The following is an 18,904-nucleotide window of genomic DNA, read 5'->3' as shown; positions in this document are numbered from 1 at the left end:
TCCAGTTGCTTCTACCTGGCTGCTCTGTGTTCTCAAAGTATCCTGCCCTGGGACTCAGCCTGGAGTCAGGCTGGAAAGGCATGAGGGTTCTCATGGTCACGACTGGCGGGGTTTATTGTCCCAATTTGGGCAATGGTAGTAGTTATCATTCCGCGGTTGTGGCAGGGGTAGGGGGGAGCTCGATGTGCTGGTTGTAACCTCTTGACCTCCTGGTTCTACAAAGAGCATTCAGCTGCCAACTGCCTAAACGAAGATCAACGTGTGTGTGTGTGTGTGTGTGTGTGTGATGGTGGCCCGTGTGCTGCCTGTGGCTGCCCTTCTGCACTGAGGCCCCAGGGGAGGAATAAGCCCACGTGACTGGCAGGTAAGAAAAGGCCACTGAGCCGGCCGACAGCTTTTTATTTATGTCTGAAGGGTGAGCAATGGCCAGCCGGAGTGCTGGCCACGAGCTTCCTTCCACTGAGAGTCGGAGTGCTCAGGGCCAGGCCCTCTCAGGGTGCCTTCACGCCCATGAGTTCATCCCGTCCTCATGTTACCCCGAGGGGTAACTAAGTTCCTAGTGCATCCAGGTAGAAGAGAAGAAACTGGCACAAGGTGATGTGACTTTCCCGGCTAGTTAACGGCGATCTTCAGGGAGGGGAAGGATGGAAATTAGAGACAAGGGAGAGAAGGAATGAGACATATTCAGAGGGCTGTGTAAGAAGGCAAGTGAAGCTCATATGCCCCTGAGCCAGAGCACAGGGCACCATGGGACTCCCCTGGTGGCCCAGTGCTTAAGACTTGCAGGGGCCGCACGTTCAATCCCTGGTCAGAGAACTGGATTCCCACATGCCATGGGATGCGGCCAAAAAAAATAAACAAAAGGACAGGACACCATGAGGTTAAAGGGGCTCCACAACAGGAAAGGCTGGTTCTAACCCACCCAAGCAGTGCTGGGGTCCAAATGTGCCTTTCATTTAAGCTGGCCAACAGATATCACCATTGATTAATAAAGCCTCCTTCTCCAAAATTTCACAGGGTCATGTCACATATGGAAGTAAAAAACAAAACAAAACAGAACTGGGTGTCAGTGAGGACTGGTAGATGTCTCCGGACAGGTACAGTGTAGGCACAAAGGTTTTCTCAAAGACTCATCCAGCTTTACCCCAAACCCTTGAATCAAATGCTCTACTGCAGGCCACTACCAGCAGGAGGTACAGATGACCTAGAGTCAGAGGCTGGAAGAAACTTACAGTAAATATAACTTGGATTTTTCTCCCATTGCCTTTTGGCTAAGACCACCAATCAAAACCTTCTGGAGTTTAGGAGTCAGGGAAATGCAAATCAAAACCACAATGAGAAACCATTTCATACCTGCTGGGATGGTTAGAATTAAAAACTCAGCTAATAATGGGAGATTGGCACACTCGGACACTTTCAGTGCAACTATAAAATGATGCAGCCACTTTGGAAAATTGGCAGTTCTTCAAAATTTTAAATATAGTTACCATATGACCCAATACTTCGAATCATAGGTATATACACAAAGAAAATGAAAACATAGGTCCACGTAGAAACTGGTACACAAATGTTTATAGCAGCATTATTCATAAAAGCCAAAAGGTGGAAACAACCTGTATGTCCTTCAACTGGTGAATGAGCAACCAAAATGTGGTATATCCATACAATGGAATATTATTAGGCCACAAAAAGAAAGGAAGCACTGACATATGGTACAATATGGATGAATGTAGAAAACATTATACTAAGTAAAAGATGTCACAGAAAACCACATATTATATAATGCCATTAATATGAAATGTTAACTAATAAAGGGAAATCTATAGGAAAAGAGAGTAGATTAGTGGTTGCCTAGGACTTGAGGTAGCAGACAGATTAGGGAGGTGATAGCTAAAAGGTTATGGGGTTGTTTGGGGGATGATGAAAACCTTATAAAATTGATTTGGTGATAGTTTACACATACCCATGAATGTACTAAAAGCTACTGAATTATGTACTTCAGATGGATAAATTAGATGAGATGTGAACTATGTCTCAATAAAGCTGGTTAAAAAAAAATTAGAAGCGGGAGGAGGAGGGAAAAGGAGGAAGCCATTTTAGCTCATGATGCCATGAAAATCTACTGCAGGCTTCTTGGCCACTAGGCCTGTGTTGCCATGGAGACTACCTCGGAGTGAAGAGTGCTTGTCAAATGGGGATAATAATGCCTGCCCTATATATCTCACAGGATGGCTGTGGGTCTCAAATGAGATAATAGATGTCAAGGCACATTGAAACGCTAAATTCACCACACAAAAACAGAATTATTGTCATTAAGATGGTGCCTGTTGAAACAAAATAGCTCACAATACTATGACTGACTGCAAGCACACTACAAAAATAAGTATATATACTCAGGGGGTAATATGTGAAAATTGCCTATGCGGTAGAATTGCTATTTTAGGGTGGTTAGGGTGGTAGGAGAGTGGATGTCACAAGTTCCTGTTGTGTCATTTGCCTTTTCAAAAAGAAAAAGATGGCTGCTCTCAGCTAAAATAATAAAGGATGAATCTGATACAAGAACCGACGTATTCTTGGCCCCAAAAGAAAACTGGGCAAAAAACCTCTCTCTCCCACACCATACTTTTCCCCCTGTCCAGAAATGATCTCCTTACATGCCAATACTGACAATGTGAATTCCACTAAGCTTGGCAAGTGAGGGACTGATTCTTATGTCTGGGAGGAGAGTCCAAGAACAAGTTGGGATTGAAACAGTGTTGCAAATCACCCTTGCCCAGATCCATCCATACCCAAGACTCTCCCTCAGGCTAACCTGGACTGTTAGCCAATGACTGAAATGGAATAAAATATCATTGATCCACAGAATATGCTATGATTCAATTTTGCTCTAATTCACTTGTTTTAGAAAACATACAATTCCAACTAGTTCATAGGATGTTTTCATTTTCTTTTTTATTTATGGATTTTTAATTGCTTTATGTTTTCATTTTCGCTATTGGTTCAGTTGGGGATAAAAATAAGTGTCTGAGTGGGTTGTGGGGGCTCAGTAAGCAGCTTAGCTCACTCTTGCTTGGGGTTTGTGGGCCAGATCAGGGCCATGCTATGACCTCCCCGGGACTTTTGCCTTCTGTGGACTCCTTCTTCCATTCAAAATATTGAATAAGATGTTTCATTTATTTTAATTATATGTTATGACTGCGTTGGTATAAAGACAAATTTCTATTACATGTGAAAACTTTTTTTTCAGCCTAAAAGGTCATCATTTTTCCTCTGATTTGAAAATAAATTATATTTTTCTGGGACCCTATAAAAGTTCATGGTTGTGGGCACTGTGTCTATTGAGTCCAATGGAGAAGGTGGCCCTAGGCCAGATTAAGAAAGCACAGAGTGAGGGGTGAGGGTTCCTCTAGAGGGGCCCACGAGAAGGACCCGAATCCCAGGCTTCCCTGAGAAGAAGCACAGATTTGGGTTTCAGGCCTTCCTCGAGGCCTAGCTTCTCCAGAATTGGAAGCACTTGGCGCCTGAACACCAGGACTGGGATTGTTCTGGAGACTTTTAGTTCTGGGGCTTTCTCCAGACCCCAATCACATCACTCCTCTCCAACTATGAAGACAGCAAAGTTCAACGATCCTAGAAACGGTGTCTGGGGGACTTCCCTGGAAGTCCAGGGATTAAGACTCTGCGTTCCCAAAGCAGGGGTACACGGATTCCAGCCCAGGTCAGGGAACTAGATTCCACATGCCAAAAACAACGCATCTGTCCTCATGGGCCACTCTTGTCGCTGCTGGAGATGGCGAGCAGAGGTCAGCTACCGGGGTTCTCTCTCCCTGCCTCCTCACTCCCAATGCCAATTCCCTGGCCCCGATGCCCTTCTCTTTGACTTTTCCAAATCTCAACGACCTCCAGCCCCTCCCCGACTGGGAAACCTGGCCTGACCCAAGGTAAACCACTCTGGCACCTAGAGTTCACCCCCCCAGCTCAGCCCCAGTTCTGTAGTGCATTCCGGGAGGTCCTCACGTTGACGTCACCTCCATGGGGCAGGGATCCTGTCTTCTACTTCTTCCGCACCCCTCACAGCCCTCAGCACACACCCAGCACACACCCGCTCGATGAAGCCTCCTTGTATTGCACACTTACCTTAACCCCAGACTAAAAATACTCACAATGTGTCTGGCAGCAAAGACCCCATCAACTATGGCACAGCAAAAGGCCGCAATCACACCAAAGCTGATAAAGACAATAGAAGCCACCAGCTGTGGGGGGACAAAGCAAAAGTGTCTGTTAGCCTTCCACTCGTACTGCTTCCGGGGACAAGGCGATCCCCAAGAGACTGCCAGGCAAAGCAGAACGCTGGCCTGCCACCCCATGGAGGGGCCCTTTTCAGTAACATGAGTGGGAGGGGGACGCAGAGAAGGGGCCACTGGGGCATGTCCTACATTTTCAGGGCAAGCTAAGAATTTCACTCCATGAGTCAGTGAGTACCCAAGGAAGAGGCGGCTGAGGAATCAGGCTGCATGGCTCTTCCACTCTCAGACTCAGAAAAGTGTTGGACCTTTGACATCATGTAGTCCAATCCCTATTTTATTTACTCTGGAGTTGGAGGCTCAGAGAGGGGAAATGGTGTGTCCCAGGTCACTGGTCAGGCTATGGGAGAGCCTGTGCCCACCAACTCCTAGTGCAGTGATCTTCCCAACCCCTCGTGGTGTGGGGAGGGATGAAGAAGGGATGACTCTGAGGCCCCACACAACCCGACATGGCCCTGCATCACAGAGGAAGGAGACCACACAACTTATGGCTTAGATGTCAAAGACATTTTACAAGCGTTGAAGTCTCCGAAATGGATCAATTCTGTGCAGTCTATACGAAAAAATTCAAGTATGAAAATTGTTTGCTGGAACTAGATGGCTCCATTCCCTGATCGTGTTAGGTAACAGAAATTTTCCTAATAATGTGTCTCCCATTACAAGGGTAATACTACAATCCAATGAAGAGGTAGACATTTCCAGGTGTTTCCAGGGTCGGGGGTAGGTACTGTCTGAGCCCACCATCTACCCTTGTGAAAGTGTTAGTTGTTCAGTTGTGTCCCAGTCTTTGCAACCCCAAGAACTGTAACCCACCAGGCTCCTCTCTCCATCGGATTCTCCAGGCAAGAATACTGAGTGGGTAGCCATGCCCTCCTCCAGGGGATCTTTCTGACCCAGGGATCGAACCCAGGTCTCCTGCATTGCAGGCAGATTCTTTACCATCTGAGCCACGTGGGAAGCCCCCATCTGCCCTTGTTGACCCTCAAAACAACACTCCTTGAGGTGCTTTTTGGGGGGGAAAGGGGAGAAATAGGATGACATCAGGCTGCTCTCCAGGGATAAGAGGGGAAATAAAAGTCAAGACCACCCTAAGGTTCTCCCATCTCAACAGGCTACAAGGAAATACAGATCTCCTTTGGGAGTTGTTCAGAAACCTTGTCCCATAAATCTCACTTCACAGCAGTACAAAGGATTGGTAAATAATGGATGAACGATGTCATGAAATTGGCATTACTAGCTATGCTACGATCAGCTCTACAATTAGAACTCCCCTGTTATTTTGAATAATTTAAACCCAGAGTGCAAACACAACTGGCTGTGGGAGAGCCCAGGTGAAATGGAAGAAGAGGACTATTAGAACTCCCCCGAGGCCAATTCCCCACATTGCTGGGGGAGAACATATGGTTAGAGCTCTCTGTCCCTGGAGCTATTACATTATCTGATTAAACTTGCTGTTAAATAGACTCCATTATCAAAGTCTAGATGCCACAGAGACTTGTACTGGGGAGCCTAATCAGTCCACCATCTGACCACTCACCAGGCCTCTTGATTTACAAGCCTATAAAGCTGCAATAAGCTTGCAATTTGGTCTGTACTTTCTTCTCTTGCCCTCTACAAAGCCGTCTCAGGCTGAAGCAGGAAGACACAACAGCTTGCCCTTGCAGGGCCCCATTCGGACAGAGAACTTGGTGAGTTTTACCTCCCAGTATATGCCCATCCTTCTTCTCCACCTCATCACACAGGTAGCTTTGAACCAAGGGTCATGGGACTACTGGAGACCGGCTTTGTAATTTTATTTTGTCTTCTTGTGCCCTATATGTATTTGTTCTGTTAATTAAAGTCCCTTAGATGGAAATCTCAGGCTATACATCAGAGAGGAAGGGGTAAGGGTGGCCACTGAGTGCGGGAATCAGAGTAGCAAAGGTACCCCAAGAGAGGACAGTGGCCTGACTGGCTAGGCTGATGCACTCATTTGCTGATGAGGAGAAAAGCAAAGGGGAAGATACAGATTATTGCATCCTTGTGACATAAGGAGACCAGCTGGGCAACTGAGAGAGCATCAGGCAAGGTGAGAATAAGTCCCACACCACAGGGTCACTGTAAAACAAGTTTTCTGGAAGCTTAGGGGAAGGTAGCTGTTTCTTTCGTGGTCCAATGTGGGCAACCTTAGGAAGTGTGCTACCCATCCACAGAAATGTTGAGCTCTTTCAGATGAAGAGGTGGTCTGATTGTGTAGCCATGAAAACTTACCATCTGCCGTTTGTTCTCCACGAGGTTTGATCCGATGATTCCAAGGAACGATCCAAAGCCAAGCTGTAAAGCAACAGGGCATAGATGGTCAGCCTGACCACACAATCATTCCAGCCTCAGGACAGGATTCAGGATCGCAGAAAATAACCTGCTAAACTCGTGCAGTTGTTATGCACACAAATACAGTATGAGCTAAAAAAGCATTTCTCCCACCATTTGCCAATTTGCCCCTGTAGATATGAATCACACCTAAAAAGAAACTCAAGTGCCCGAAAGCTAAAAGTAAAAGTCAACCATATCTTTTCAGAGCCTGCTGATTTCGATTTCCATATCCATTACCTAGCATGTGACCAGTGAGTCAGTAAGAGTTGGATAACGGTGAAAAGCACGCATTATATTCTGATGTTTATCTTTTTTTTGAAAAGAGACCTTCTACCCTGATGCACAAATCACAAAATAAAGGTTGGAAATAGAAATTTTTGATGCATCTGCCACACTAATCAAACCTAGGAAGTACTTTAGAAATCAGCAAGCACCTTAACCTAGACTTAAAAAGAAAAAGAACAATTTTTTTTGAAAGCTTGTATTTGTGGTTGACCCACTGCAATTTATGTGAGCACTTATTCACCTCTTCTTCCATCTCTGCTTCATTTATGGACAGAAAGCATTCATTAAAGGGTGAGCAGAAATGGCAGTGTAAAACGCTGAGAAACAATCTCCCTGTCTTAGTGTCTGGGATGATGGCTCGGAGTAGCAAATCCCACTTTGCTCTCAGTTCTGCCATTAGTGGACTGAGTCTGCCAGTCTCGGCTGGAACAATCACTAACCGATGGCCGTTATCAGGAATGAAAGTGGAAGAAGTAAAATGTGGTGGGAATGGACCAATAAATCTTAGCGCAAGTCCAGTGGTGTAGTTACATTTCTCTTGAGCTTCACTAATGATCAGGCTTTCCAACTGCACCCTTACCTTGGCTCACAGGAGTATCTCTTTCAGCCTGAGGCCCTCCAGGCCTTACACCAGGCTTGGAAATCTAAAGGACCCAAAGGCTGGGCAGGAGCCTGGTGGGACAGTGTAGGGGGACTGGGCGCTTGCCTCAGAGACCCAAGGAAGAAAGAGATTGAAGGGAAGGAATGAATGCAAATTTCCAAGGCTCATTCTGTAGGGCCACTCAGCCAGCAGCCCCTCTTGGGAAATACAAGCTGAAGAGCATAAGGGTGTATTCCGTGCCATCCAAGGCCCTACAGAGAACATCCTCTCAACAGTTACTCTATGCCTGTCTCCCACCTGGTCTTGTTTAAAATGTAATTAAAATGCGTTGTGATAAAAGTATAGTGATTAGGGACATCCCTGGTGGTCCGGTGGTTAAGAATCTGCCTTGCAGTGCGGGGAAAACAGGTTTGATCCCTGGTCAGGGAACTAAGATCCCACATACTGTGTAAGCCTGGGCACCATGACCAGAGAGCCTGTGTACCACAACAAAATATCCCACATGCCACAACTAAGATCAGACACAGCCAAATAACAAATAAATAAAAATTTTAAAGTATAGTGATCAAAAGCTGGTCATCAGACTAGCCTGGCTTCTAAACCCAGCTCTTTCACTTGTATCTGTGCAACCTTGAACAAACTGACTGACCTCCCTAAACCTCAGTTTCCTTAGCTGGAAAATGGGGACCATCAAAGTGGCTGTCTTGCAGGATTTTTGTAAGGATTAGCCAGGATGCTGCAGTCAAAGAACTTTGCACACAGCCTAGCACACAGCAAGTACTCAGTAAATAGGAGTTATTGTTCTAGTGATTATTATCACTTTTTTAAAAGACATTTGACTTTTGAGCAGCTCACTGACTCGACGGACATGGGTTTGGGTAAACTCCGGGAGTTGGTGATGGACAGGGAGGCCTGGTGTGCTGCAGTTCATGGGGTCGCAAAGAGTCGGACACGACTGAGCGACTGAACTGAACTGAACTGAATCTGATTTAAGCTGGGAAATCCTATTATTCTTTGCTCTATTTCAGAAGAGTTTCATATTCCATCTTATCTGCCCTTCCAATATGTTCACAGTTTCTATTTTTTCAGGAAGAATTCCATGAATAGTCTGTGCTTATGACACTCTGGGCCATTTGTGGAGATTGAAAGAAAGTTAGAGGCAGCTTCTTACAAGGAAAATAAGTCCTTTTACTGAGTGGTTCATCAGTTTCCACAGATATTCACTGAATGTCCCCTGATCCCCAATGGCAATCTTTGCCTTAAGACAGGAAGCAAAGCAAAGACACTCGCTTTTGTTGACACTCACAAATAACTCTCTGATGGCAATGACCGGAAGAGGCAGCCTGAAGCCTCATGGAATTGTCTGGAAATCCCAGGGCAGCCAGTCACTTTACCCAGTTCCCTCCCCTTTCCTTCCATTCCATTTCTATTCCACTCCAACTCATTCCATTTTCTAACCCTCACTGAGTACCTTTGTCACATAAATAAGGTGACATGGCCCCTGCCCTGTACAAATGCATAGCCTAGTGAGGGAGAGAGTCTGTGGCCGAAGGACCACAGGTGAGGTAGAAACAAGGTGAGAAAGAAGCTGAGAATAATTCATTTTGTATTATATCCTTGACTCTGCTATTTTTAGAAACTGTGTGGTCTTGGGCTGGTTCTTTAACCACTCTGTGCTTCAGTTTCCTCCTCTATTCCTCTATTCCTCTATTAAATGGGAATCACAAAGATCTCATCCACACAGGGCTGCTGTGGGGATAAAATGAGACAAGGCATGTATGTACTGTGACCTGCACAAGGGAGGCTGTTAAATACACAGTCGTTTTCAGATCTCACAGAGAAGGAGATAAACGGGGTCAAAGACAGGCAGAGTTCACCAGGTGGGACACTAAGATGACCTGAGTTCTGACTGGAAGAATGCACTCATCTGGATGATGGCACTAACTCGCCAGTGCCGCTAAAACTACTTTACGTATGAAAAGCATTTGAATTTAAAGAAGCGCTTGCCCTCCATGTTGATCACAGTCATGTTACAGAGTTTGGTGGAGCTCCTATGAGTCCCATTTGCTAGACAGCAAAATGGAGGCCTAGAGAATTGTCTGGGCTTGTCCCCTCTGACAGCAAGTTCAGGCAGAACCAGGAGTAGCCCTCAGATCCCCTGATTAACAGCTGGTGTTCTTCCGGCCACACTTTGCTGCATTTGTGGCCACTGTGAGCAGAACAGTGACCTTTGCCACTGCCCACTCCCATCAGGGAAGATGCTCTCTGCAAGGAGGGAGTGAGAGATCCTGTTTGAGGAAGAGCTGAGGCGGTGAAAGCAAGGGAGGAAAAAATTCAACAGAATTTCCTGCAACTAGGCAGCGGCCTCTAATCAACTGTTTGCTCCCCAGAGGCCTCAGAGAGGTAAGCTCTATGGTCCTCCCTCGAGAGCTGCACTGAATCGTGGAATGTTCAGACCTTTGGACCTCCATCTTGACTCCCCATTACCTGAACAAATAACCAGCTTGCTTTGTTTTGGCTGCTCTCCAATTGTAGGGGAAAAAAGACAAATCATTAGAAACCAGATTCCAGGGCTCTTTTTAGACTGCACCCTATAACCCATGCCTAGTCCCGTCCTAGGGATGAAGCTCAAAAGGATTAATCATTCGATAAGTTTTCACTGGACAGCTACTCTGGCAGGCTCAGTGCTAGACCTGTGATTTGGAGGCCAGGAAATGAGGTAGGATACGATACCAAGACCAATGAGATAGCCTCAAGGAACTATAATTAGGTAATGGGTCTACAATCCCATTCTGTAATCCTGAAATTAACAAAGCTCTTAAAACCAAAAGGCTTTTTTGTAACTAACTTAGTGGCAAAACCTGACCTCAAACTGCTGTGAGGTTATATTATAATGTTTATCTACTTAGTGTAAAAATTCACAGTTCACTGTAGAAGGATGAAGATGCTTGATTACTGGGTATATCTCAAGACTCCACTGGGATGTTAGATAATATTGGGTTGGCCAAAAAGTTCATTCATGTTTTTCTAAAGCTTATGGAAAACACAAATGAACTTTTCAGCCAACCCAATATATGATGGATGCACTGTATTATCTTTCTAAAATATATATAAAAAAAACTAAATTTGCAAACACAGCTGGCCCAAGGGTTTAGATAAGGTATTGTTGATGTATATAAACAAAAGCTAAATGAGAATATAGCCCAACATCCCACAAAACAAATTGTGACTATTTTCCAACAATTATGAGTAGAAAGAATCTAAGGTAGAGAGTTCAAAGATGGTAGACACAACTGTGGATCCCAGTAGCTGAGAAATGTCCCAGCTGTCTTTAAGATGGGATAGAAAAGAACATTTGGATAAACAGAGAGAGAGCACTGGGAGGACGTCCCAGCCCAAGTAATGTTCAGGGGACTGTGAATGGACAATTTTGGCAAAAGAAAGGTGTGGGAGACCAGGCTGAGGGCATCTTCAGAGAGATTTGAATGACAATGCTAAGGAGACAACAGGAAGCTAGTGGAGGGTTAGTCTTATCAAGCAAATCAAGACTCAAGACTCATCTTTGAAACATACTTACTAAGCAAGGAACTTTATCTTAGAATGATCTTATATTTTAGAAACAGTTTCAAACAAGAGGTAGAAAAAATTTCTTCCTCATTCACAATAAACCACTGTTTATTGTGGTGACTATAAAACTATTTTGTGATTACAAAACCACAAAATCCCACTGTTCAGAGCTCCTTATATTTCCTGAGCATTCCAGTTAGTCAAAATTTTGTTGGATTTCAAGAGTATTCATATATGAAGCTGAAGCCACACTGGCCTTAGAGAAGGTTTCTGGGCTATTGATAGTTTTGGATGATCCCTGTTGTCTCTGCCTCCTACTCCCCCATGGCAACTCTGATATAATTTTCAGTTAACTGAGCCTTCCCTTCCCTGCCTGGGAAAGAGGACAGAAACTCCTGGTTTCTTTCCTGAAAGAAAACCCAGGTGGATGTGGGCCCTAGCAGTACAACAGGTAGGGGAAAAGATGTTGGCATGAAAGACTTTTAGCACTGATCAGGTGGCCAACTCCATCTTGCGGGTTGCATGGGAAACACATTTGGAGACCTCGTTCTCCTGGATCTAAGGTTAGAGCTATAGAGAAGGAGTGGGCTTTCTCCTTTGTCTTTTCCGGCTTCATACAACCGAGGCTCTTGTTTTATTTCATTTTATTATTATTATTTTTTTTAGTACTCCTGGGTAGAAAGTTCACTGGAACTCTTCCAGAATGGACTATGTCTTGAATATTTGAGGACAGTAAAAATCCTAAGCCAGTTTGTCTTTCTGGGTTGGTTTTAATTTTTTAAAAATGACACAGTTCAGCCTGTAGAGATGAGCACACCTTTAAAGATGTCTGTTGCACACGTGTCTTAAGATGATGACACCACATTCTGGTTCAGGTACAGTAGTTAACACCCTATCAAAACGCACCTCATTGTCAAAAGGCATCTATCTCATTTGGTAAAATAAAGATGCCGCAGAAAAGTGTCACATGACTTAGATTTTTCAATGCCTGAGATCTCAATATTTTTAAATGAAGTGTATGGTAAGTCATCATTTAATCTCATAACTGCTCCCTAATTGGTCTGTTTTAAAATTTTACATTCTCACATACGCATTTAACCAGAGTCCTAAAACAGCAGAGTTCCAAATAACCTGACATTTTTTTCCCCAAATCTATACAATAGTTATTTATATTCAGACTGGCCAACTTGATAGTACGGAATCTAAAGATGCCACATTTCGCTCATTCTGGTTTTATTGCTAAGCATAGTTTATTTATTGTGTTTTAGTTCTCCAAATGGCTGCCGATCCACCTGAATTAAGACTTCCCCCGGGTGTTTATTAAAATACACACCAAGGTAAGGAAACCACTGGCTTAGAGTCTATATAATAACTCTCTAATAACCAAACTATTCCATTAGTGAAAGCACCCAGGTCCCGAATAAATCTAGATTCTCAGGCATTTATTTTTTCAGAGGTATGAGTCATTATTGTATCTGTTATAACATGATCTGACCTATCACCTCAAATTGATTTTTCGGCTGTTCAACCTGCAATCTTCCCCCCTTCACTTTCTATAATTAAAACCCATTTTAAAGAAACAATCCACAGGAACTATAAAAGCAAAAATTTTAAGGTTAACCCATAAGGCCAGCTCTCTGATTAACATTTCCATATCAGCTCTCAGTAAGATACACACACACAGACGCTCTCCCACTGCTTCAACTTCCAGTGCTAGCTGAACATCAGGTACTCCAATAACAACAATCACCAGCCCTCCTTCCTTTGTTAATGTATTCCAACCCAGCCACCCACAGGCGGATATTCTACAGAGAAGGTTCACAGCCACCGTTCATGAATAGCAGCTGTTACTCTTAAATGACATGGAAAATACCTTCCCCTCACCCAGGGGGAGTCTGAATCTTGGCTTGAGCATGTGCTCAGCAGTCAGAAATCTCTTACTAAATGCAGTTACCTGAAGCCCACAAAGTCACACAGACCCTATAAATTGCTTTCCCAAGCCACCAAAATGCAATCTTACCCCCCCGCTCCGTTCCCCCCCTCCTTCATGTGTTTAAAAATAAAATCCAATTCTGCTGACGACTGGTTTTCTTGCCTCACCACAGGAAGTAGACCGGGTGAGTTCTCACGTCACATGCTTAGCAGAGGGCACCAAATGCTGTTTGTGGGACACCTGCCCTTGGCTGAGGGGAGCCCTGTGGGCCCAAGAAGGAACTCCCCCAGTGGGGTGGGCGGCCTTCAGCAGCTGGGTGCCAGCGTCCAGGGCTATTGAGGAGGCTGACTGTGGAATCGGTGACCTAGGCAACAGGCGTCAGGCTTGGTCACTCACAGTGCTGGCTTGTCAAAGGCATCCATCTTTAATCCCTTTCCCTTCCTTTGCTTCTCTCTCCAACCCCCACCACTCAAAAAAAAAAAAGAGTAAAAAAGAAGAGAGACCAAAAAACAACAAATTCGTCTGTCCTCTGTGATAACCTAAAATGTAAAAACAGCAACAACAAAATCCCATCCTAACTAACTTCCTTCCCACCCTCTAGCAGTTACAATTGGGAAGTCATTTAATTGATATTCAATTAAGTTTGGGGGGTCAGTAGTAGCATGTGTAGATCCAAATGAGGTTTTTGTTTGTTTTTCTTTTTCCTTAATTCAACTGAGGTATAATTGACAAAATGGTATATATTTCATTTCATATATGATGTGATGATTTAGCATCAAATGAGGTTTTGTATGCAGAGTTCAGCGCTTTCCAGAGTGGACTGCATGCAGCCTGGGGATGGGTAAAACAATCCACTCAAGTAGGGAAAGAAATTATTCGAACTCTTGTTTCCTATTTTTTGTTTATCCGAAAGAATAGGAAATTGCGCATTACAATTATTCAACACACGGACTGTCACTGGCGCCCTCCCTCAGTGTGAACGTCAGGTGACAAGGCAGCTATCCTTTGGGAGGAAAGCGGTTTGAAAGCAGCAGGAGGTTGGGGGTGGGGCAGATTATGTGTTCCCAGATAGTCTTATTTAGTCCTAACTAGTCATAACAAAACGGACAAGGGGTAAGCAAAGACTCCTGTTGATAAACCACAAAGAAGATGACCCTAATAAAGTAACAGTGAGAAAATGACAGGAACTCTCAGGGTAAGCTCTTTGCCAACCTGTGAGATGTGAAAGTACATTCAAAACGCAATGATGCCAATGACAATCATATCTGAGAAGAAAGTCCCACATATTCAAAATTATCTAGTAGGTTACTTGAAATAAGGATTTATAGCCACTAACTTTAATGAGACTTCATACAAAGTGTGTATCATTCCTTGAATATTAGTGTTAGTATGAAGATATTAAAAATTAAAAGTGCATTCACTTTTATCTAATTTTTGAATTTCCATTTTAATAGGTTTATGAACATGTATATAATTTGTAAGTGAATACATACACATACTTTAGGAGTGGATATTCCACATATTTTTCCTGAGAGGACGGCAGGATGACTTTGGAGATCAGTGTGCTGTGGGTCATAAGACTATCCAGTTGCAAGGGTCCTCAGAGTTCAAGTAAGGTCGAGTGACCTCTGTTATGTATAGGAAACCAGATGCCCAGAGAGGAAAGAACCTCAGCCTAAAGTTAACACTGCTAACTACTAACATCTTCTAGATGAGAAAACTGAGGTCCAAAGAGTGAGGGGACTTGCTCGGGATCACACTGCTAGTTAGGCATGGAGCTAGGGTTCTTCTTAGTCCAGTGCTTTTCTAAATAGGCCCGAGTTGTCTCTCTATATGAACACAGAGATATATAAACGAGGAAACCTGAGCAAACACAGAAACTCAAACAGAATTGAAAGCCATCAGAATAGAACCAAAAGTCTCTAGCTAGCAAGCTGCTGAGACCTACCTATGCCTCTGATACTTACAATAACTCCCGGGTAATAACCTCCAACAGTCACATTCTGGGTCCTGGTGGTTGCAGCGAGGCCCACCGTGAGAATTAACACGGACACAATGAGCAAAGTCACGGTGACATAGATGGAGTTTCGTTTCCTCCGATTGAAGGCTCCTGAAAGCACAGAGAGAAACGGAAATTGCCCATTTCGGCCGCAGAAGGGATGGACTTAAAGAAAAAAGTCGCTAGGAAGGTGTTCTTTCCCTACTCCATCTGGTAAGTGGGATGATCTCTGGGGAGTCGGATGATGGAGAAGAGATGGAGCTTTAGGTTTGTGCAGTCGTCAGGGGTTACGTTTACAGTAAAATATATACATTTCCTGTTTGAAAATAAACATCAGAAGGAACTGTACCAGTTACATAAAAACAAAACTGAACACATTTTTGTGCTTTTGGCATCTGATAAAAGATGTGTCATACCCACTTAGTAGAGTGTTTTTTTAAGCCAAATTACCAGGTGTATGATAAATGAAAAGCATACTGTGAAGATATTAAATGACAATATTTTAAAACCAATATGCAACTAAGAAGGATTTTCTCATAAGCTGGAGATATGAAATTTCATTTTCAGTGTAAATACCAGAACCAAGCCAGGTACTGGGATTTTTTTTTTTCATTTATTTCTGACATTTGCCACCTCATGTATAAACTTTAAAATGGTGTGTTGGCAAGGTTTGCCACAAAACAAATGTGTGTAATAAAGCAAATGTTTGGAGGCCATTAGTCCCCAAAGATCTATATCAGAGGAGGTAGATGGGGAGGATTATAGCTTACATTGTTTAGGCTTATGTGAGGATGACGTAAATACGAATGATGAGAGACCCGTTCTCCTACTCAGTGCTTATCAGACATGATAGCGCAAACCAATATTTTTCTTTTCGAAAACAGGCTTATGAAGTCAAATAGAAAAATGGTATCTAGACTCGCTTTTCAATTTAATTTTTTTAAAGGAATAGAGCACTGTTCAACACTCCTTGTTCAGAGGGGGTTCTCAACAGGAAATAGGAGGGATGAGGTACCTACCACCTAGGAGTTCTAATAAAAATAAACAACTGGGGGACTAGTTCTGAGAGTCCAGTTCTCTCGAGGGGAGTGTTATGACGGGGTCACCCACCCAGGTGGCTTGGCTGTCATTTATGGGCCTGAAGAGGCCACTTGGGACTGTTCCTAGGACCCTGTCATTCTGGGAGGCCTCGCTGCAGCCTCAGGAAGCGGCTGCCATTGAAGCTCAGACTGCACCACAGGGAGGGAGGGAGGGGAGAGGGGATGAAGGAAGGGGGGGGCGAGAGAGCCAGTGAGACCCAGGAGGCCTGGCGGTGCTGAGAGGGAGGGGCTGTGGCTGGCCCTGCCGCCCCCAGCAGATGCCCCCTCCCCTGAGGGAAGAAGAGCCACCCTGGGTGAGCCCCACCATCCATCTCGTCTCCCCTAGTGCAGTCCCTGCCTCAGGCTCCAAGGGAGATGGGAGGGGCTGGCGGTCTCTCCCTTGACATCAGCCTCGAAAGTGAGGGACGTGACTCATCAGGGTCATTTCTAATACGGTCCTATTGTAAGACCATTTTACATCGAAATGTAGAAGTGGCCTGAGTGTTTAGAGGCACTCACAGACTAAAGCATCTTGTCGCACCCTGCGAGGAGAGGTAAAGTGAGTTGGGAAAGGGGGCTCCTCTGGGATGTGTGTGCTGAGTCCTGCCTTCAGGGGAAAACCTCAGGAGAGCTGGAGACACCTGTGTTATTAGGGCCCTTCGTGTGAGAGGGCTCTTTGGGCTGCAAATGGGGAGCTGACTGCTGGTAATCAGAGGAGCTGAACTGGGAGGTTTGGACTGCAAAGGGTTGGGGATGGGGGAGCAGGATTGATTTCTCCTGTTTATCTGAAGGTGTTACCCTTCCTCTGGATTACAGGGACCTTAAATGAGTCTCTAAACCAGGGTCTGACATCCATTTGATGACAGCTTCTCAGTGAATCTGCTAGGTGGCTCCACAGAGGGGCTCTAACATAGACTTTACTGGTAAAGAATTCGCCTGCCAGTGCAGGGGACACAAGAGACTCTGTTTCGATCCCTGGATCGGGAAGATCCCCTGGAGAAGGAAATGGCAACCCACTCCAGTATTCTTACCTGGAAAATTCCATGGACAGAGGAGTCTGGTGGGGTCCCAAAGAGTCAGACACGACTGAGTATGCAAGCACACAACATAAACTTACCAACATGGCCTCCCATCCCTGTCTGCATTTCTACACCATCTGAGCCCTCCCAGACCCCATGCTAGCCAAAGAGAGTTAGGAAACAGCTGGACACAACAAGGGTATCTTTGTGACACACGAAAGTGTCTCAACACCTCACAGGGAAAACACTTCACCTTTAGAGTCTAGAGGTGGGGGAGTGTGTGTATATACGGTCTTGGTCTTTCTAAATTTGGGGCTGTATCACTCACCTGGCTCCTTCCCGGCCAACTGGCTTTTGATTTTATTCACAGCTTTTGGGTCCCCTTAGCAAATATCACTCTAACTCTTAAAAGCACAGGAGCCAGGTCAGAAAAGTGACTCAGCAAACCACATGGTGTCATTTGAAAATCGGTTTTGTTTTTTTTTTCTACTGCTTTAGAACCTAAATTGAAAATCCAGTCAGTTGAGAAACCCAGGCAGAGATCCTGGAGCTCCACAGGGGCCTAGCCCCCAGATAGGATTAGCTTTGGATCAAATTCCTAAGAAAACTCTCCCATCACTAGGTTGAATATCTATCCTCTGTCCCCTCACACCCTCCCCCAAGTCACCCCTTGTTTTATACTATAAGGACTAAAATTATGTAGAATGAAATTATCTCTAGCTGAACTTAGGGAGCTGACCATTTTAAGGAACCCCAGGGTGAATCCTTTTGAAAAGTGAAGAATCACCCTTCCATTTATCTTTAGAGGCAATTTGACTGAAAAGTCACATCTACCTCGAGCAAGACACACCTGTTCTCTGATGGTGTGGTCCAGGCTCCCAAAAGCAGCTCTTCGTGTCTGCTTAGGACATTTTCCTGGCTGTTGTTTTATTGAAGAACAGAGAAGCAGAGTTCTGTTCTTAGTGTACAACGTGGGGCCGGCCTTAGATGTTCCCATATACACAGGGACATCTTATTCTGATTTTAAATCAGTGTATAAAAAAAAAAAAAAACTCGAACACCATGAGGTACTTCAGTACAGCCGCAGGTATGTGAAAACAGCGCCCACCAGTGTCTGATACCTAGTGAGCAGTCAATACTTGTTGAATAAACAAGAGGCCACATCTCAAAATCGCTTCCTTTCCTAATCAGGAAGGCTGTAGGGGAGGTTGTGTGAATAAACATGGGCGAGACTCATAGAATTGTTTTTTTTTTTTTTAATAGGGTGCATCTGAGGGCTCCCCAGAACGAAAAGCCTTCTGCCCAACCAGTGGGATAATTCCATTGGCTTCCAGTAGCCTGTCTACGTGGTGCCCAGTATCTTTCTGTTTAGACAACAACCACCCCTGCAACCACCAGCAGTAGGAGAGTCTGAATCCCGTCATTGGCATTGTCTGCGCCCCCCCCCCGCCCCCAGCAGCCTCCCTGCAGAACCACTGCAGCCCTCCCTCTCTGCAGTGCCCCACCTCCACTCCAGATTCATGACGACCAAGATGCTCTGCTCTTGAGAAGGGCCCAATTATTTGCCATTTCCACCCTTCCAAATACAGCCAGCTTCTCCCTCCTCGCAGTCCCCTCCCTGGTCAGAGCCCCCACCTGCACTGCGGTCATTGAATCCGGGTCCCTCCCTTCCTCTCAGACCTGCTCAAAATTCACCTCCTCCAAGAAGTTCTCCTTGATCAAGCTTGATCTCCTCTAATCACTCATTATTTCATGTCCCTGAGTT

The 18,904-nt window shown here is 44.7% G+C and overlaps 1 protein-coding gene across 3 annotated transcripts in view; it reads right to left on the bottom strand.

Moving 5' to 3' along the window:
• TMEM255A (transmembrane protein 255A) overlaps positions 1–18,904 on the bottom strand; it is a 49,161-nt gene that overhangs the window by 26,891 nt on the left and 3,366 nt on the right. For all 3 annotated transcript variants that reach the window (XM_081565053.1, XM_081565052.1, XM_081565054.1), the window contains exons 2-4: positions 15,010–15,152; positions 6,555–6,617; positions 4,164–4,253 (exon numbers count right to left, since the gene is read on the bottom strand). In XM_081565053.1, the coding sequence (XP_081421179.1) occupies positions 4,164–4,253; positions 6,555–6,617; positions 15,010–15,152 (296 nt within the window). The remainder of the gene's footprint in view (positions 1–4,163; positions 4,254–6,554; positions 6,618–15,009; positions 15,153–18,904) is intronic.

Source organism: Giraffa tippelskirchi, chromosome X, assembly GCF_054371585.1.
Source record: "Giraffa tippelskirchi isolate mGirTip1 chromosome X, T2T-mGirTip1v1.2.pri, whole genome shotgun sequence".
Classification (NCBI taxonomy): domain Eukaryota; kingdom Metazoa; phylum Chordata; class Mammalia; order Artiodactyla; family Giraffidae; genus Giraffa; species Giraffa tippelskirchi.
Note: the sequence above shows the minus strand (reverse complement) of the source record. Positions and strands in the feature narration are given on the sequence as shown.